Source organism: Aulonocara sp. 'chitande type north' Nkhata Bay, linkage group LG11, assembly GCF_057382095.1.
Source record: "Aulonocara sp. 'chitande type north' Nkhata Bay isolate Kocher_YH1m ecotype deep benthic linkage group LG11, A_spYH_male_GT1.1, whole genome shotgun sequence".
In the NCBI taxonomy this organism is placed as follows: Eukaryota; Metazoa; Chordata; class Actinopteri; order Cichliformes; family Cichlidae; genus Aulonocara; species Aulonocara sp. 'chitande type north' Nkhata Bay.
In genome coordinates, this window is record NC_141354.1 from 40,545,691 (window position 1) to 40,567,272 (window position 21,582).

At 43.7% G+C, this 21,582-nt stretch overlaps 1 protein-coding gene across 1 annotated transcript in view; it reads left to right on the forward strand.

Moving 5' to 3' along the window:
• LOC147319925 (copine-4-like) overlaps positions 1–21,582 on the forward strand; it is a gene marked incomplete at its 3' end in the record, with an annotated part of 81,775 nt that overhangs the window by 26,530 nt on the left and 33,663 nt on the right. The window contains exon 3 of the mRNA XM_086310112.1: positions 20,013–20,192. Coding sequence (XP_086166238.1) covers positions 20,013–20,192 — 180 coding nt within the window. The remainder of the gene's footprint in view (positions 1–20,012; positions 20,193–21,582) is intronic.

Consider the following 21,582-nt stretch of genomic DNA (forward strand, 5'->3'; position numbering starts at 1 on the left):
GAGTTCATTAGAGAGAGTGGAGTCCAGAGGGAGCTCCAACCGATCCAGCAGAAGGAATCAGAACACTCGACTGAAGCCGGAGCGAGTGTGCAGGTTTATAACCTTCTACTGTCCTGCTCTCTGACTGAGTCTCAGCTGCAGCTCGTCTTTTCATCACATCGGGGACTCGTTTGAGGCTGAGCAGATAAACAGCTGCTCACAAAGGGATGCCGGAGTGACGTCTTTTAGAAGTTTTTGGACGTACAGATTTGGTCCACTGAAGGACAACGTAGGGCTGTTCGATATAACCATATATATCCATCGTTTCATTTTACGCTATCGTTTGTTTCGTGGTGTCGCAAAATAAACTGTTTACGGTAATATTTTTTCATGGTTCTGATGTCACTGTAGCGGTTATTAATTTCTTAAAGTTCTCTCTTTCTCTTATATTTAATATCACCACACTACGGACAAGCGCCTGTTTTTATGCGTTGTCGTTAGCAACAACGACGGTAACACCACCGCGTGTCCGCTTGTTTATGTTCCACATAAACCTTTCACAATAAAGCTCAAGATCCTGTTGAGACTTTTCAAAATAAACTGAATCACGTGAAAGAGCAGATTATTTACAGATGAGAAGTAAAAAATCTAAAAAATAAACCTTAGACCCAAACGTTAGAACAGGCTTTTCCCCGCAGCACGCCGTGTAATAAATACTCACAAAGGAAACGGCGCCGTTACAACTTATGTCTAAAATGTATCGTTTCATGCATCGGTTAAAACACTCTCCTCCAGCTACACGACGCGCAGCTGGAAACACTTCATGCAAGTCGAGCTGCCCGAGATTCACAGACTTTACAGAAAATGGGTCACGGTTGTCTGGACGTCGTATAAATGTCCAGTATTGGTCACGGACCCGTTATAGACATGATGCGAGTCTATCCCACGTCCAGTGTTTGGTGGATGCAGTGTGCACGGCGCTGAGAGAGAGGCGAGGGCGGGCACGTGACTGAGAGCGTGCCCGATCACGACGTGTGCAGCCAGGGAGGCCTTTGCTCATCCTGCTGGTGCGCCGTGCACGGCTGCGACCTGAAGGCACGAGTGGCGTGCGGCCTGGACCCAGCACCTGCTCACAGCCCGGTGAGTTTTTTAGTTGAGTGCTGGTGTCTGACATGAAGGGAAGGCCTCAGGTTTCGGCCACTTCCTGCTCCCAGCTGGAGCCTTTCCTGCGTCGTCCTCTCCTGCAGCGTCATAATGAGATCATCTCCTTTTCAAATCTCTTTTTATGTAAATTTGGACTAAATTGTTTAATGATTGTCTTTATTTGAAAGCCCCCGCCGGCCTGCTGAGTAAACAAGAAAACGGTTGATATCAGTGCTAATAGTGTGTCAGCTCATCAGTGGGAAGACAAAGCGAGTGATTGTTGCTGATGGAGTGATTAAGGGGCGAGGGCACCGCCATTAAAACCCAATCAGCCTCCTCATCAGCAGCTGTGCGTTATTGTCACTTCAAACAGATTTTCCTCTTCTTCTTTCTCTGGGAAACGAGCGGCGCTCCGAGGAAACGCTCCTCTGTGAACGCCGCTGCTGTTTTAGCCTCTTTCAGCGCCTTGTTTTGGTTATCCTGCACGTTTAATCGCATTCTTATCAACCTGCGGCTGGAACGAGAGCTCATTTTGGCTCCACTGAGACAGGGTTTATTCCCCCCGGGGAGCTGGTGTTAATATAACCCTCCCTGCTGTGATTTTAATGCAGTCTGGAGTTTATGTGGGTCATTTTCACCCCCCTTCAGTCATAATTACAGCTGAAATGACCTCCTGTGCTTTTCCAGTGCCTTCTCCTTCCCTAATTTAAACACTAGATTTGAAAGAACTTCTGCCTGTCCTTCTTTTTGAATCAGGTCACCACGAGCACCTCCATGCCATCCTATCTGAGAGCCTGCATGAGAGAAAGAGTTCATTCTTTTATTAGAGCCAGACTCACTCCCACCGCTGCTCTGTTTGGACACTAAATGACATTTTAGCCTTTAATTATTTACATTTCCCTGAATCCTGCCTTTAAATATGTGCTGAACTACCTGCTGGATGCACGGACAGGTTTGTTCTGAGGAAATCTCAGAGCTTCTTGTGGAGCTGAATTCCCTCTGAAATGACCCACTTGTGACTGTGGAGGACGGCTGCAGTTCACGTCACGCCGTGTTTGCCCTCCAGCTCTGCAGCGCCTCCCTGAGGCAGTAGGAAGTATGACACACGATCCGTCTGAGCGCCTCATCGTTCCTAACATACGGTCCGCTACAAAAGACTGTTGAAGTCGGCTCATTTCTTCTAGTTGTTGGGTTGTGATTTGTCTTAAACCCACGTTTTACTTTAAAAAGCCAGGAAACCGTGCAGGGATGTTTTCACAGCAAATGGTTCTCCAAGAGCTTTTGGATTATGTAAGAACATCAAATACAGGTAAAATATTAAAGCTGAGTTATAAACCGCTTTAATGTTGCTTCTGTGTTTGGTGTGACGATGCTGAGTATCCATCCACACGGTCCGATTCAGCTGCATGACAGGAAACACCTCCTGTGGGACCCACCACAGCGGCGCTTAATTAAAACAGTCCAGTTTGTACAGCTGCTGTACAGGAGTAGACGATCTACTGGGACCAGAGCAGGTACGTTTATTCCTGCTGTGGACTGTGGGACGGCCTCGCTGCTGCAGGGTACGGCACTTCTGTTTTGTCACTTAACTCTGAGAGATAAACAAACAAACATCCTGATCGTGTGCTATCTCCCACCGAGGGAGGAATGAGCCAACATACAGAAGGATGGAGGCGATCGGCACACCGCCGCCTGCCTCGCCGCTGCCTGAGCTGTGTTTAGTCAGCTGTCGGGCTTCAGTTTGGACACTGACAGAAGCCAGTGAGCAGATTTCCTTCAAAACTCGTGTCTTTAAAGCAGGACACACATGTTATTCATGAGTCTACAGCCGGGCAGTGTTTGTGTGTTACGTGCTGGATGTGTAACATGCAAACAGGTGCGACTGCAGCAGTTTGTCCTCTCTGACAGACGCAGAGTAAGTTTGAGAGTGCTGGCTCAGACAGCTGAGATGGTGACGTCAGCTGTGACATTTTCTGCTCGTCGCTCTGTCACTGAAATCTTCAGGGATGGAAGAGTGAAGCTTTAAGACGATAACACGACAAAACAGCTGCAAAGACACAGAATCAGAGCAGAGACACAGAAACTACAAAACCAGATACAAACACAGCGAGACACCGAGTGCCCGCAAAGAGACGCCAACCGAGCTCAAAGCGCAAAACAGACACGACAGAATAGAAATCATTACAGGCTCGGACATGTAAACTGCACTGGAGCTCAGTTTAACATTTATTAGTGTGGAAATCCTGCTGCTCACATACAAGGTCTTAAATAATCAGGCCCCATCTTATCTTAATGACCTTGTAGTACCATATCACCCTATTAGAGCACTTCGCTCTCGCTCTGCAGGCCTACTTGTTGTTCCTAGAGTATTTAAAAGTAGAATGGGAGGCAGAGCCTTCAGTTTTCAGGCCCCTCTTCTGTGGAACCAGCTTCCAGTTTGGATTCAGGAGACAGACACTATCTCTACTTTCAAGATTAGGCTTCAAACTTTCCTTTTTGCTAAAGCATATAGTTAGGGCTGGACCAGGTGACCCTGAATCCTCCCTTAGTTATGCTGCAATAGACGTAGGCTGCTGGGGATTCCCATGATGCACTGGGTGTTTATACACTCACCTGTTTAAAGTTTGCATTATTAGGGGCGTGGCCTCTTTGACTGACAGGTGGATGCAGTCGCTAACTGTGTGTTAACTAATCAGCTTATTCCCTGAACTGGACCGTTTGCGTCATTTCCAAATCAGCTATGTGACCATGAACACGGCTGCTGTAAGGTCCGGTCTGTCAGCTATCGTCCAGTGTTGCTGATAAAGTGATAAAACTCTGGTTTTTACTGACCTGTCCAACTTCAATCAAAGGAGTGAAATAATGTAAAGTGAGTGTAACCTCTTTGCTCCAAAAAGTCGTACACCCGCTTTACAAACGCTCCCGTGTCGTGTTGGCGTCGTTCTGCTGCGCAGGAAGGACGACCTGGGGCCCATTTTTCTGCTGACTCTGCAGAACGGCGAGGACAAATTTCTTAAAAACCACAAACACACAAAGGAGGGAAAATCACATGATCACAGAGGAAGATTCATTTTAACAGCGTTGACACTAAAGACCAAAGAGGGGCTGTTTATGTGTGCAGGGCTGTGATGAAGCCTGCTGTAAGACTCGCTCAGACCTGGTTTCTGGTCTCTGTCGTCCCACTTTGTGTTTTTATTTTTAGCCGTCTGGAAATCCAGATGAAATGTCGCTCGGTGTCCGCACAGACACACACCCCTCCTCTTCCTCCCCTCTCTTCTCTCTCCACACTCGCTCTTATTCTTCCCCTCGTCCCACTTTCGTCTTCGCTTCATCTCTGAATGTCTGGCTTTCTGTTCAGGTTCGCGTCTTTCTGCCGAACGTTGAAGAGGAGGTGGGATGGCGTCACGGAAGAGTCTGAAGAACGATTTTCTCTCTTTGTCTCGGCAGAGCTGAGATGTGGAGAAAGACGATGCTTCTTGTTCTTCAGATGCAGATTAGATCAGACTTTGAGGGATTGTGTGTTTCCTGAGATAGATGACAGGACCTTTGTGCACTTCACATCTAGAATCACAGCACGTGTTTCCCGGCTTTCTTTCCACTTCTCAGTTTTCTGATCGTTTGGCTGAAAATAAAAATGCAAACTTAAACAGAAGCTGTGTGAGCTTTAGATGCAAACCACTTTCCTTTGCATTTCAATTTGAAGCTCTCGTCATCCGCTGAGACTTCATGTTAATGTTTGGCTGATCTCTCTCAGGTCCATCTCTGCACCTCTGAACTGCTTTCAATGCAGATTAATCAGAAATAAATGAGATTTTAGAGATTTTGAACGTGGCTGTTGTTTCAGAACGTGCTGATCTGCTGGATTTTCCCACATAACCATCTCTGGGTTTTACAGGAAGTGATCAGAAGCTGTGTGATGATGTCATGCCAATATGACCAAATTCTGTGAGGAATGTTTTCAGCGCCTCGCTGAATCTTTGTCACGAAGATTTAAAGCAGCTCTGAAGACAAAAGGGTGTACCTAATGATGTGGCTATGAGTGCATACAGACAGGACTGAATGCACAATTAGGCACAAAAGGGAACAATTTGAAGTTCTCATTATCCGCAGACAGAACAGGAACACAGACAATATAATAACCGCAGGTGTCGCCCCCTGCAGGCACTAAAAATACTGCAGGTTTAAGCGGTTTGAGCCCTTTTGTTTGGTTCAGAAACTCCATCTTTTATAAGACGATGACACAGAGGTAGGAAATCAGTGGGAGGAGTCAGACAGGAAGACACAAGGAAGAGGAACTGTCAAAGTAAAACAGGAAATGGAAACCAGGAAGACGGACACGAGAAGCCAACTAGAAACTAAAATCAGGATATGGAAAAAAATCAAACCTCTTCCATGATCGCCACAATAAAGTGCCCTGTGGGGATCTATTGTAGTTGAATATGATGATATTAGTGATATGATGATAGTGTACCGCATGTTATCACGGCTCCAGCAGCAATAAAGACTCCGTAGATTATCCGATGGTCGCGATGAGATTTAAATTAAATTTGTATGTAAATAACAAAGTGTGCACGGCGTCCTTCAGCCTGGTGTTCTTTGTCTTTGTTACAGATCTAATTTAAAACAATGGCAGCTGTGTTTTTGTCAGATTGTAATTTTAACTATGAATCTTCACACCTCCCTTTCACACAACCCCCACAATCCTCTCATCACGCTCAGACGTATATATGAATGTGCATTAAGACCACATTTTATTTTTATAGTGCTTTTTTGCTGCTGCTTCATTAGAGAAGCTGTGAACAGGAGTCGAAAGACGTGAGAAAAGTATATGAACACGGCTCAACATTAAAGTAATTCGCCAGTTTTCCTGTAATAGACCCGCCTGTTTCAAAGCTCCGAACGCTCGTTGTAGTGCGACAGGGAAGAAAGGTTCACTTGGATCTATTTACAGACACATTTACAGAAAGATGCATTTCAGAGGCTTCGAGTGTTTTTGTGCTGCTGCAAAGAAGATTTCTCTGAGGAGGAGTGACAAACCTCTCCATCTTATCTAAACACAAATGCAGTGCATGTGGTTCCTGGGATCATATAAGTGCAAGCTGTGTGTGTGGACATCAGGTTTAAAGCATTTAGATCAGGGTTGTCAAACACGAGGTCTGTGTAGCCCGTCTGGTCCGTTTGAGGCAGATTCACTCGGTGAAAAACGGCTCAAAGAAATTGACAGGTGTGTTTGTTTTGGTGACTTCGTTAGCAGGTGCGGGTCGTACCTGCAGCCGTGGGGAGGCCCACCATGACATCACCGCCACACTCTCTCACTGAGATGCTTAAAGTGATAGTTGAACAGGTGATCTGAGACTCACCTGGAGGACCAGAGGAAAAGGTTTTGCTCCTGATGCTTTCTTTAACAAGCACGAGGCGTTCAGTCTGTTATTTGTGGTCAATTTCTTCTTTTGTGGTTTTCTTCTCCCTTTACTGCCCCCTACAGTTCAGACTCTTGGGGCAGGCTGACGATGTTAGCGAGTGCCACAAGAAGTTTGATTTAATGTTTTGGTGGAAATAAAATAAGTTAATGGCGCTGACACACTGAGGCGTGTCACAGGCTGGGTCTCAGTACATTTTGTATTCGTCTCATTTTAGATTTGTGATTAGTTCATGTGTCGTTCCTGTTTAGCTTTTAGTTGAGGTTAAAGGCAGTCATTATTTATTGTTTCCTTGGTTTCTGTGTTTGGGTTCTTGTGTCGTTTATCGCGTGTTAGGTCTACTAAGCTTGTGTTGTCATGTCTAGTTTCAGTGTTTCCTGTTTTATTTTGAAGAATTCTCGTGTATTTAGTTTCACTTCCCCTGTGCTGTCACTGGGCTCATGTCAGTCAGCTGTTCGTGTGTTCCTCTGTTTTCAGTGTGTCATTGTCAGATCGTCTGCTTTGTTTTCAGGCCAAGAGTTCGTGTCAAGTTTTCTCACGTCAGGTCCTGTTGTTTTTATTTAATTCAGCTCCCGGTTTAGTTTATTGTTAGTTTTGCCTTTTGTTTGCAGTTATTTGGCTCGTTTGTGGTTATCCAAGTCACGTTTTGTTTCATCTGCATTTGGGTCCATCTTTCCCTCTGCACACAGTCAGCCCCCTGATTGTGACAGGCTGTCAGGTGTACCTGAGGATAATGACCTGGATGTGATGTTTGGGCTCATCGTCCCGCTGCAGGATCTCTGCTCTGAGGCTCTGTTACAGGTGAGCTGCTCAGGCTGCTGCAGCCTGTCTGTCGACTAACACAGCGCCTGGGTCAATCAGGGTCTCCGCCATCATCATCGTCGTCGTCGGATGTGAAGCAGAATTTGCTCATCGTCTCTCCTGTGAGTCTGACCTGCTCTGTGTGTGATCCTCAGCAGACGAGTCAGCGCCGACGTGATGAACATGTGGAAACAACAGAAACATGAGTTTGTCTCCTGGAAACCCAAAGAAGCGAAATGCTGCTTTCATAGTTGGTGCTGAAGTCTCTGCCTTTGACTTTTGGCTCGATTTGGTCGATTTTCTCCAGAAGCTTTTGTGTGTTTGCAGCTTCACATTAATGAGAAGAAAAAGTGTAACCGTGGCGTTTCTGCTGAAGCAGCTCTCTGATTGGCTCAACAGATTTACTTCAGTTTTGTCTTCACCTGGACGACCGAGTCATTTGTTAGATGTGTTTTTTGTGAGGATCTACAGGTGTGTTTATTAATATTCGTGTAACTGATCTGAGCTCTGCCTCAGTTTTGACCTCAGATCAGTGGGAAAAATGTTATTTTCACTTTAACTTTGAGCAGCTGAAAGAGGAACGACAGGTAGATGGAACAGGGCCCTGTTTCAGGAAGCCGGTTTAGAAAACTCAGAGTGAAAAACGATACGCAGGGTTGAGTAACCCCGAACTGTCCAACTCGGAATATTCGGTTTCAGAAAGGCTGATAACAATTAGTTCAGTCAACGCGGAGTTGCTTTAACCCCAAGTGAAGCGCGCGGACGAGGATACATAAAGCCCTGATTAGTGGAGCACAGATTAAGCGAGTCACCATGGAGACGGAGGGAAAGAAGGCGCGGTCAATGTATTTCACAGCGCTTGAGGCCGAAATTCTGATGGCAGCATATGCCGATAACATGCAAATTCCGCGGAAAAAAGTAACACAGCGACAGCTGCAAAAGAAAGGGAGCATGCATGGCAAAACATAGCCGACAGAGTCAATGCGTGAGTGTTAATTTAAACATTGATCTAGGGATTCCCACCCATTTAACACGTTATTTTATCATATGTTATTTTATTTGTTATTTTATACATTTTATTTTGTGATGTGATGTGAGCGCAGGTGCAACCCAACAGGCCCCAAATGTTCCTGGCAGCAAGTAAAAATGAAATATAAAAATATAGTCCAAACAGGTGAGGTGTAATTGTATTATGAGCCATAGTGCTTGGTCTGTTTGTCCCATGTAAATCAATTGCAGTTAGAGGCTACATTAATTTTCTTTCTGTAATTATTGAAATTATTGAAATTATTGAAATTATCTGAGCACATTACAAGTACATATTTGCTTACTCTGTATGCTCAAATGTGGCCCGTTATAGCCAACAGAAAAAAAGCGGAGGCCCGAAAAACAGGTGGGGGTCCTCCACCACCACCACTCACAGAGGCTGAGCAGTTGGCCCTCAGCCAAAACAGTGGGCGCCCTGTGGCTGAAGGCATCTCTGCGGGGACATCCTCTGAGTCAATAACCCCGCAAGACACAAGTGCCTACATAGGGGGTAAATCCAAAATAATACATGATGTGCATACATCCTTTCTTCACAGTCACCTTTGCAGTGCTGCTCATTCATTTGATAAACTCTTTACCATAATGGATTATTTTGTAGTGAAGTTATTTTCCTACTGATTTTGCCTTCCCTCAGCCTTGGTTGTCTTTGAGAGCATAATGACAATGAAGTGTAAGGTGATTGGTATGTTTGTTAATTGCCATTTGGTCCCTTGTAAGTTATAAGTGACCTGTATAAACCTCATATTCTATCAGTTGATGGTGGTGGTGTACTGCATCTGGTGCAGCCTCCTGTTGAGCCAGACCAACATGCAGTTGTGAGTACTCTTAATACTCCACAGATTATATGAGTTTACAGTAGAACAGCAATGTTGTTAATTTCTTTACTACAGGAAAATAATGAAGAAACATTGACAGCTGTTACAGAGGAGGAAGCAACAGAGACACTTTATGAGGTTTACATCTTTTAATACTTTGTGTACAGGAAACACAGGCGACCAATAAAGCCAGTTGAACAGAAAATCTGTTTATTCCTCTTTCAACATGTTGAGGTGACGGGTCAAAGGAAATGATTGTGACATATGGTGTCTCTGACTGCTCTTCCATCTTGTATGTCCGTGCGAGGGTCAGGATGTTCATGGTTTGGATCACTGCTGATGTTTGGTTCAGAAGGACAGTGTTCTCCTCTAATTGTGGCAATGTTGTGAAGAATCACACATGCCACAATAATGTCACATGCCCTTTCTGGGGTGACCCTGAGTCTTTGCAGGCACTGGAACCGGGCCTTAAGCATTCCGATAGTCATTTCAATTCTGGCTCTTGTCCTGCAATTAGCCAGATTATATCGCTGCTGTGGGCCCGGTTCAGGGTCAGGGTAAGGGGTAAGCAAATAGGGTAAACATGGATACCCCCTATCACCAAGCAAGTAGCCAGTGAACTCTCCTAAGACAGAAGGGTACACTTCAGTTCAAATGTCCCTGAAGCAATTGGTCTTTATATATTTTAAAGTATTTTCAACTCACCATGTCCAAATTTTGTGCTCAGTGTACATTCACGGAATATTTGTGAGTCATGGACAGAGCCTGGCCACTTGGCTTCCACATTTGTGATAATGTTGGCAGCATCACATATGATCTTCACAGTGCAGAGAACACAAATTAGCATCCATTACTATGATGAAATAATTTGTTAGTTTGAAATGCTACAGGGAACTATGTACCTGTACATTAATGCTGTGGAAAGACTTCCTGTTCACATAGTCTCCTTCATTTACTGAAGGAGCAATGATTGGAATGTGAGTGCCATCTATACAGCCAATCACGCCTGGGAACCGTGAAAATAAATGTAAAATTTAAGTAGTAGTTCAAGTATCACCACATCATAAATTAAGTTTTGGTCATCCTGATACCTGCAATTTTGTGGCATCCCTCTTTGATAAATCTTGTGGGTCTATGACCGGGGAACACAAACGAGTACAGGAGACGTTTCAGTGCAACTGTAACATTCCTGACTGCCCGACAGACTTGGAAACGTGCTCAGCGTCACCAATATTATACAGAAAGCTCCCGTTTGCAAAAAACCGAAGTGCAATACAAATAATATGTACAGAACTGAGAGAATGTCCGCGATGTGTCACATGCGTAATATATGGCCTGAGGATGTTATTCAAATAAATTATAGATTGTGCTGAAAAACGGTAACGTTCGCACAGAAAATCATCAGGAAATGATAAAATGTCCAAACGCGCTCTGATCACTCTCTCCCGGCGGAGAGCTCTGCGGAGAATTTGGGCTTCACGATCTACTGGCTCTTCAGGGAAGGGACACGCCATGTCTGACACTTCCTACTGTCAGGTTTCCGACAAAGGGGCGGAGACAGTCAGGGTTAGTTGTAGTAAACCTGCTAGGGGGCAGGTTAGCTTCACGGCGTGTGTCGTCATAGTGACTCACTCAGGCTTCAGCTGAACTCGCTTTGTGAAACCGAAAACCCAGAGTTTTCGTTAACTCAGGGTATACTTACTCAGTTTTTCCACTAAACCGGCTTCCTGAAACAGGGCCCAGGGGCCCGTTCTTCGTACGTCGCTTACTACATCCAAGATCAAATCATCGCGCTAACCGTGAGCTCGCTAATCCGGTTCCCCGAACACACCTGCTGTTGACGATTACTACAGCTGGACGCAGGAATGTGACATCACTGGGTGTCGTAAAAGGGGCTACGCATCGATAGTAGAAACATTGATCGGCAACCCGCTGATTGGTCGGCGAAAATGTCGAAGGGGCGTGCTCGGTATTTTCCGGCAGCAGAGCAAGAACTCTTGAGTGAGGGATTTCAGGAGTTTCAGAGTTTAATTAAAACGCAAGAGAACACTGCAAAGGCTGCAAAAGCAAGGAGAGAGGGCTGGCAGAAAGTTGCTGACAAATCAAACTCGTAGGTAATTTAATAATAATAATAATAATGGATTGGGTTTATATAGCGCTTTTCAAGGCACCCAAAGCGCTTTACGATACCACTATTCATTCACTCCCACATTCACACACTGGTGGAGGCAGCTACGGTTGTAGCCAGGCTGCCATATCGCGCCATCGGCCCCTCTGGCCAACACCAGTAGGCGGTAGGGTAGATCTATCATATGACACTATATTGTCCAATATCATATGGCATTATATTATATTATGTTATATTATATCCCCTTTCACATTAGAGCCACAACAGGACCCACAAGAACATGGGAACAAGTAAAAGTGGAATACAGGAGTATTCTACAGAATGGTAATATTTATCTCTTAGATTGCTTTGCGTCTCTTGGCAAGGTAATACTGGCCTGTAATACTCTGTTAGTTTGTTCATAACAGCAACCAAGAAAAGGGCAGAGGAAAAAAAGACAGGTGGTGGTCCTGCACCCCCTCGTCAACAAGTTGGTTAAGTAAATAATACCCTCACGGGAAAATCGATATCTCTCTATGAGCACACTGTCGCGCTGAGGTAAAGGATCCTGTCTGTCCCGCAATATACGCTGAATTCTGAGGACTCTCCTTATCAATCTTGCACCTTCCGCAATGGGTTGGTCGCGTATACGGACAGGACATGGCTGCGACAGGCTTCCCAAATCCACCTTCACTTTTATAGCCGTGGTCTCTCATCTTGATTACACGAAGTAATTTACTATTACTACTCTGAAATATGAATTACATCTGTAATAATCACATACATGTAATAGAATGTTAATAGTTAATTTCCCTTTTTTAGGAAATGACCTGTATGTATCTGTGTGACATCAATAAAAGGATCAAGTGCTGCATTACCTTTAGTTACATTGATAATATTTATTTATGGTGAAACAGTGGAAAAATATTGCTGTTGCTTTCGTATAAATGAAGCGGACATACCTGCGTGGCCGCGATCTAATCCTGTTTACATAAAGTAAACCTGCTCCCGAGCAGGTTTACGCTTACGGCTCTGTTGCTATGACAGCAAGTCCCGGATGAGCTTCGGGGAACCGACTGATCCAGGATCACGCGAAATCGTCAACAATCAAATCCGGCTAACCTACTTAGCGAGGTACGAAGAACGGGCCCCAGGTCTGCTCAGCTTCAGTGCTCACGTACTTTCTGTTTTCCTGTCTTCTTTTCTAATCTGCTCCTGACTTTATTTTTGAGGCTGAACACATTAAAGATACCATCAACCCTTTTAAGCACATAACTAGTTTTAAATCCCGGTAGAATTGCAACCACATAAGCTATCGCAATAATTAAAAGCACTGACAACAACAAAAACATTATAATCCAGAAACGCACTTTGCTGATCTGATCAGCTGTTCATAGCACTTCCTACGTTGGAATAACGATTGGCCCCAACCAATCACAGCAGATGGCCCCGCCCCTCCCTGAGCCTGGTTCTGCTGGAGGTTTCTTCCTGTTAAAAGAGAATTTTCCTTCCCACTGTCGCCAAAGTGCTGCTCATAGGGGGTCATATGATTGTTGGGTTTTTCTCTGTATCTATGAAGCGCCTTGAGGCGATTTTTGTTGTGATTTGGCGCTATATAAATAAAATTGAATTGAATTGAATAAACATCAGTGCAGACTCGCACACGTCCGCCATTACCTGCCAAAAGTGGAAGTGACGTCACTCAAAAATGAAACTATGAAGACACTCAAAATAAATTTCCTGTGGTTGGAAATTATTTTGTGCAACTTTTTTGCATTTACAGTTTTGAGGAATAACAATAATAATAACAACAACAATAATAATAACAACAACGACGATAATAATAATAACAATAATAATAATAACAACAACAACAACAATAGCAATGATAATAATAATAATAACAACAACGATAATAATAATAACAACAACAACAACAGCAACGATAATAATAATAATAATAATAACAACAACGATAATAATAATAATAATAATAACAACGATAACAACAATAACAACGATAACAACAACAATAATAATAATAATAATAATAACAACGATAACAACAATAACAACGATAACAACAATAATAATAATAACAACGATGATAATAATAACAACAACAACAACAACAACAACGATAATAATAATAATAATAACAACGACGATAATAATAATAATAATAATAATAATAACAACGACGATAATAATAATAATAATAATAATAATAATAATAACGACGACAATAATAATAATAACGACGACGATAACAACAATAACAACAACGACAACAATAATAATAATAATAATAATAACAACAATAACAACAACGATGATAATAATAATAATAATAACAACAACGATGATAATAATAATAATAACAACAATAACAACAACAACAATAATAACAACGACGACGACGACGACGACGACGACGATGGATTGCATTTATAGAGCTTTTCGAGACCCTCAAAGCGCTGTACAGTTCCACTATTCATTCACTCTCACATTCACACGCTGGTGGAGGCAGCTACCTCTGACATTTCTGTAACTACAAATATGTGTAAAATAAAAGAACAAACCAAAAACGATTTTAATTTTTATTGCAGTTTATGTAGTTACTCTGGACTTAATGCAAACATATGATTCAAATCTGGGCTGTAACGGTTGTATTGATGTACAGCAACTTGAAATGTTTGAAAAAATGGCAGCATGTAAGAATATAAAGAGAAGGTAAAAGTTCAGATTTGAAAAATGATTTCCTGTGCGTGCACATCAGTGACAGTGACGGCGTGCTGGACTTTGCTCGAGCTTCGGTTTTCCGCACTCTTCACACGTGGTTGTGGTTCAGGAAGCGAGCGCAGAGCGCTTCCATCACCGCGCTTTGCAGCAACACCATCCCAGCAGAAGCCAGCGTATCCATGATGGTGATTGTGACTCATGAATGATGTCACACAGTATTTCTGCTTTGATTGGTGCTTTCTAAGAAAACAAACATTTTGGGGCCTGACGACACCCCAGGCTCTGGAACTGCACCTCAGCTCCGTGGACTCTTTTAAAAAGCAGCTAAACTCGTTCAACACTCGGTGTTTATATTTTTAGCCTTGTTGTTGTTGTGAATCACTTTGTGAGTTTTATCTGTTATATTAATAACATTTTACTGGAACGGACGCGGCCTCGCAGGCATGGCACAGGAGTGGCATCCATCTGATCAGGGATTTGTTCTTTGGCATATTTGCATCCTTTGAATAACTACCAGGGAAATTTACTTACACACACACACAGTGTAGATAATAAGGACATCATTTCCCAGATTTATGGATTCATTTGTGAGATGTTGCCTCATCAGCAGACCCTTTCAGATGGATGCTGACACTAGCTGTGCATCGCCTCCATTACACTAAAGTGAACTCATGAATCAGCTTCAATCCTCCTGTTGTGCTCACGCTCAGTGCATTCTGGCTTTTAGTCGGATCCTCTGACTGCCGTCATTACTGTGAGAGCTTCAAATGCTACCTGCTCAATAATTATCTATAACGCCGTTTCTCTCGCTCTTCATCTTATTTCTGTAAACTGGAACGTCCTGAGTCCCCCTCAGGTGGCCCAGGGATGTGACATTTGAGGTTTGGGAAATTAAATATGAACTAAAAGGAACCAATGATGAGTTTAATGATGATGATGATGATGTGTGTGTTTCTTTTTGTTGAGTTTTATATCCTCATCATATGTCATTCATATTCACACACAGACCGTATCTGGACAGAACGGTAATATGTGGTAATCTGAGTATTACTGTATAATATGACTACACTTAATAAAGAAAAAAAGGAAGTCTCTCAGGAAGTGCCCGCCCCTCAGCTTCCAGATGAGCTTCATGGATGAGATGATGTGTGAGAGGAGAGCAGTTTGAAGGTTTGAACATCCTTCGCGTTCTGTCCCGTGTTGTTCTGTTTCCGTCTGCTGACGCAGACGCCATGGCGTGAGGAGAATGTGGACCCAAATGCAGCCACAGAGACGAGGGTGGATGATAACGAAAAGTGAGCCTTTATTTCTGGCAAAACACTGCAAACAGGAGGAAGTGAGAGAACTAACAAAAGCCCAGACTGGGGAAAACTAAGCATAACACATAACCTGAGGACGAAGACCAGAAGCAAGGACTGAGAAACCAGGAAATGCAGAGGCAGCACGGAGGAAGATGGAGGAACGGAGGGAACACAGCTGTGAACAATAAGACATGACGAGACCGGGAGGAAGCAAAACCGAATACACTGACATGGGACGCAGACTGTCAAAGTAAAACAGGAAACACATGAACACAGAGGCAACGACGACTAGACGTAACACAAGGGACACAAAGGAGGCGCAATAACAAAACCTGAAGAGCAAAAAACACTAAACAATGGCTAAAGGACATGAACCCAGTAAATCACAGAATGCAGATAAATGCAGCACAAACCACCGAGTCTCCAGACACCAGGGTCACGTTTGCATGTTTCAGGTTCTGCAGTGAGGACGGGTTCTTGTGGTCTGTGCTTATTCAGTCTCTTGGTGTTGTGGGACGCCTCCTCGACCCGGATGTTCTCCCAGTGTTGCTCGGTCTCAGCTCTGGGAGGGGGGCGGGGTCTGTTCTGGTCCCGTTGTTCCAGGTTTCAGCTTGGAGTCCAGCCCGGTCCAGTCCAGAACTCGGTCCTTCAGGGTTGCTGTCGCAGCTTTGGTGGCTCGCTTGGCAGCGTCCAAAGCCTTGCTCATGGGCACGTGTGGAAAATTAAACATTTATTGGCTTCCATGTATTAGACAGTGCTGCAGGTGCAGGTATGAAACGCTTGTCTTCAGTTTTTCTCCCTGAAACAAATTCAGATTTCATCTCTCACAGTTCAGACTCTTTGCAGTGAAACGTGCAGCAGCTGAATTTATGATCAGAGCGGGACCTTCAGCTTCGTGCTGACATCTTCTCTTTATCATAAACTGCTCATTTGTTTTACAGAGGAAACAAAAAAGCCTTGACGGATGCTTGAACGCTTCTGTTTCTGACTAATGAGAGACGCCGAGACTGCAGATCTTCAGGACCTTTTGTTTTCACATCAAACTGCTGAGCGAACCTGTGGGATGATTTCCTGCTTTCAGATGTTTCGGAGCCAGCGGAGCTCTTACACTCGTTCTCAGACACTCGCAGGACGTCGGGTTTCCTCTCACGCGCCACGCTGGATTTCTTTTCAGCTGATTCACCATCTGTCCCTTATAACGAGGAGACGAGGATGACTCTGACTGTTGGACGAGGACTTCGACTGCACGCAGCTTCTCAGCAGCTCGCTGCTAATTTAAGACTTCATCACTTCCTGACCACAATCGCTTTCCTGCTCTGACTTATGGATCAGATCTCACACTGTGGTCCTTAGAGCTGCACGTTTTACACCAGGGGGAGTGTGGACTCACACAGTCAGTCACACACTGACTGTGTGAGTCAGTAGGAGAAAAAATGACGTATATTGTACTCGTACACTGATTACTGTGGACGTACATCTCCCCACAAATTGATGTGTGCTGATAAAAACAGACTGAGTCCATTGAAAATACATAGAAGTGATGAGAGTTTGTGGAAGCCGCCATCTTGCCCTTCACATCATATGTACTCTTAGATTTAAAGATCACAAGTAGCTCTTTTAAACGGTGACCATTTAACATTTGTACGTGTACAGTTTCACCATGTCGTTCTCCTCCTTCACCTCCCCTCAGCTGTGTGGCAGGAAGGATGTAGGACCCAAACCCAGGACTCATACACAGAGAGGAAACTCAAAACAGCTTCATCGCTGGAAAAACTCGAGCGATGAATACAACAAACTGAACTGGGAACTAGAAAACAAACCAGGAACAGAACATTGGGAAATTACTGGGAACACAAAGGAAACACTCAGCCATGATGGTGTGCGATGGTTAACGACGTGACAACAGACAGAGGAAAACACAAACACGCTTAAATACACGAGGGAAACACAGCTGGGACTAATCTGACACAACGAGACGAGGAGGACCTAAAACTGAATATACTCACACAGAACTATCAAAATAAAACAGGAAACCAGAGGCTGACACTGAAATTGACAGAACATAAGGAACAGAGGGAGCACAGAGACAAGACTAACAAACTACGACATGGAGACACGACTGAGCGTGGGACACGGAACAAACATGAAGACAGAACCAAACCTACATTAGAGACACGACACACTAAACATGGAACAAAACCTACGAACTAGAAATTAGTGATGTGTCCTGTGTGTCGAAGCTTCGAATCGCGCGTCGGGTAATCGCGGGGGCGTTTTTCTGAAGCGCGTATCGAGGCTTGCGTTGATTACGTATGCAGTGACGTTCGAGGCCTCGCGGGCAGTCCGTACCACGTGACTGATTCGGGAACTGGTTCACCGGTTCGCGCCAGATTTTAAATAAAATGGGCAGCAAAACACAGCTGATTCCCTCATCACATCGTGTTGTGGAATTGGATTACGTACATAGCTACTGGAGTACTGGACACAAATTTCTTTATCCAAACTTGTATAAACTTGCTGTGGTTTTTCTTGCAACCCCTGCTTCATCTGTGCCCTGTGAGAGGATATTTTCAAAAGCAGGAGAAATCCTCTCAAAAAAGAGGAACCGTCTTAAGCCCAGCACTGTGGAAAAGTGACAGTGCTGGGCTTTACCCTAGTGTCATGAGCACTGTTATAAAGTCACAAGCACATTCACATCACAACTCCCTCCCTTTTTGTTTCCATGTACATTCCTGTGTTAAGCTGCCAATTTATTATACACAAACATTAATTAAATTAATATAATATAAAATTAGTATAATATTAAATATAACTAATATTTAGAGTTCAGTTATTGGTGTCATGAACAATAGTAATTCCTTTATTCATTCAACTTGAAGTGCCACACACTAGTTTGTGTCATCATTGAGATGTACATAAGCATGATTACGCAGTTACACAATCATCCCAAAAACTGTGTACTGATAGTTTCCACTTTCTCTTTTGTATCAGACATACTGAGACAATATTCGGGATAAATAACCATGAAAAACAATTTATTTATTCAGTTTAGCGGTTTACTCATCACATCATTATAATCATTGAGCCCGTTTCACTTGAATTGTCCACTTGATGGCGCAGTAGAGCAAATGAATCATCACAATGCTTCGAACCATGAGTCGACCAGTTGGATGGGAAGCTTCAGTTCATCATGAGGCTTCATCTCACCATCACTACTAGAAATCACAAAGCACTGAAGAACTCAGAGCCAGAAAATACAAAAAGCTAAACCACCAGAAAAGCACAAAATCCAAACATCAACACTGGGTCACCTGACTCAGGACCATCATCACCTAAAGCCTCGTCTCCTGAACTGAAGTCAGGCCTCTAAAATGCTCCTCCCCCTTTTGTGAGTGTGGACGCTTCGTCTCTTTGCCCTTTAAATGCTTTGCTTCTTTTATTGATTTTCATGCTGATTTTTTTCCCTTTTTTCCGTGTGAGCTTACCTGCGAGAGCTTCTGGACACTTATAGATCATTAGGACTAAAGCGTTCTTAACAGAAACAGCAACATTTTTATAGTTACCTTATCCTCAGCGCTCCGTGTGTCTGTGGCCTACACACAGCTGAAGCCTGATTACAGCGTCTGGGCACCAAACAGCCTCAATAGCCTGGAAAGGTGCTAACCGCTAGGCTAACTAGCAACAAGATGTCTTCCCTCTCCACAGATGACTACCACAGCCTCCTGCAGAAGATTGCAGTACTGGAGACTGGCCTTCACTTCCTACGAGACAGAGAAGCTTTTCTAGCAGCTACATCATAACATCAGCACTTACTGACGGAAAAGTTCAGGATGTTTTCACAGGTCAGACAGAAGTGAGCTTCACTTTATCCTCTTTTAGATAAAAACATTAAAAAGAAAACAAAAACCAACCCTCATTTGAGTTTACATTTATTTAACCAAAAAAAGTTTTCATTGATGTAATTTACACAGAAAAATAATTAAGTAATAAAATAATGTTAAAGTTTAAAACAAAGATTGAGAAAAAGAAGAAATTCTGAGACTGTGCCAACAAAGCCTGCCCTTCAAAATCATCACTAGATGCAGTGATGTGGGACTGCACCGGGTGAAATGCTCCCTGTTAGCCCAGGTTAGTCCCTCTGACTCCCCCAACGTGTGAAAACTATGACCTTCAACTTGATTTAGAAAGCAGACAACGTCTCCGACTGCAAACTCAGGCTGACGGGCTGGATGCTGCGCCACGATGACTCCAGAGTTCAGGCTGTTTTTGCTAAAATTTCTCCCAGAGACGCCGCGGGCGATAAAGAGGGACTCAACATTTAGAGTCTGAACCTGAACATGCTTCTGATCTGTGGCTCTTTCGCTGTGAAGACGCGCTTACCTTTGATGGTTGCTGGAGTCCTTCAGACTTCTACACGATGCTGCTTCTGCTGCACCTGCAAGTGTTCTAAAAAACCGATGTAATGCAGTCATGATTCCTCATGACTCTGGAAAATTAATAATCACACATATTTGTGCACGACAGGAATGAAAGAATGAAAAGTCGCACCTTGGATTAGCTTTCATACCGCTCATGTTCATGTAGTATTTACAGTTGACGTGCAGGTGCAAGCCATCGAGCAATAACTCACGTTATTTCGTCCTTTGGTGTCCTGCAGGTGGATCGGACGGAGGTGATCCGCAGCTGCATCAACCCTACCTACTCAAAGGTTTTCACGCTGGACTTTTATTTTGAAGAGGTGCAGCGTCTGCGCTTCGAGCTGTACGACATCAACAGCAGCCACAACGGCCTGAAGGAGGCGATCTTCCTGGGATCGGTGGAGTGCACGCTGGGACAGGTGAGTCACAGTTCCTTCTTTATTATTTATGGTCTTTATTTAACTTCAAGCCTCCAGTCAGACGATCTTACTTCCATTTAAGAAACTTCTCTGAAACAGTTGAATGAAAACTGAAGTTTCTATTTTTCCACACACCTGACAAATACCTGAGAGCCAATGAAAACAAGTAAACAGGAATAAATGAGCCTGAGTGTCACGAAACTGAAGAGCGAGACTGAGATCTGCCAGAAGACGCCTGCCGTGTGTGTGTGTGTGCTTTCACAGGTAAACATTAGGAAGCTGTCAGTCATCAGCCTCACTCCAGCTGAAGGTCTGAACGGCTCTTTTTGTTCCCAGTGAAGTTTGTAACGCCGACAGACTTCCAAAGCTTCTGCTAATAGATCAGCACTTCAGAAAAACATCGGTAAACAGAAGCCTGAGCTTCTCTTCGGGCTTCTTTTCTTTTCTCGATGAAAAGCTAATTGTTTGCCGTGTTTTTGTCAGCCAGCAGCTTTTCAGAGACTCAATTACAGCCTGCGTGCAGCAGACACAATAAAGTGGGAATAAAACACATTTGTGTGTGTGTGTCGCTCACTGAAGAATGACCGGTTCATGCACGCTCTCACAACATTTATAAAAATCTGACTTGATAAAAATCATTATTTGTCTGCCTGAGACACAAAATGAGTTTTCAGCCTCTCCACATGACACACGTGTGTGTTTGCTAACCGAGCAGCAGCTGACGAGGCTGAGAATCATAATCCTGTTTTTTTTCAGAACGTTTTCACTACAAACTACACCTGAAAATCTGAACTTCTAATTTCATGTTTGAACTTAATCTGCAGTTCCTCTTGTGTCCACTAGAGGCACCAAAAGTGTCTCCCATGTAAAAAAGCTCAATATTACAGCAGTTTTTTTTAAGTGCACATTTGGGGGTTTGGTGCCAATAATCTTCACTGATAGATGGATGGAAAAAGAAAAAATAGCTCAAAGAAAAAGACAAAACACTGAATGTGTAACAGCTCGTCACATGGATGCCTGTAAAAGCCCAGTGCCTGATGGGTAAGCATCATCTGTCAGTGTTCAGAGTTAAGCCCATTCCAGATATACAACATTCCCTCTGTACATCGGTTGCTAGAGGAAATTCCAGGCTCTGGTTGCCTAGGTCAGCGGTCCCCAACCCCCGGGCCCCGGCCTGGTACCGGTCCGTGAGTTGTTTGGTACCAGGCCGCGAGAGTTGAGGCTCAGGTGTGAAATGTCTGGTTTTCAGGGTTTTTATCGGTTTCCAGCGTTATTTTGTTATCGTCTTTATCGTTAACTCGGTTTTCCTGGGTCTTTTCATGTGTGTTATGAATAAATCTTCTATTTTTTGGTACCAGTTTTATTTTGTTGTATTTATCCGCGACACCTT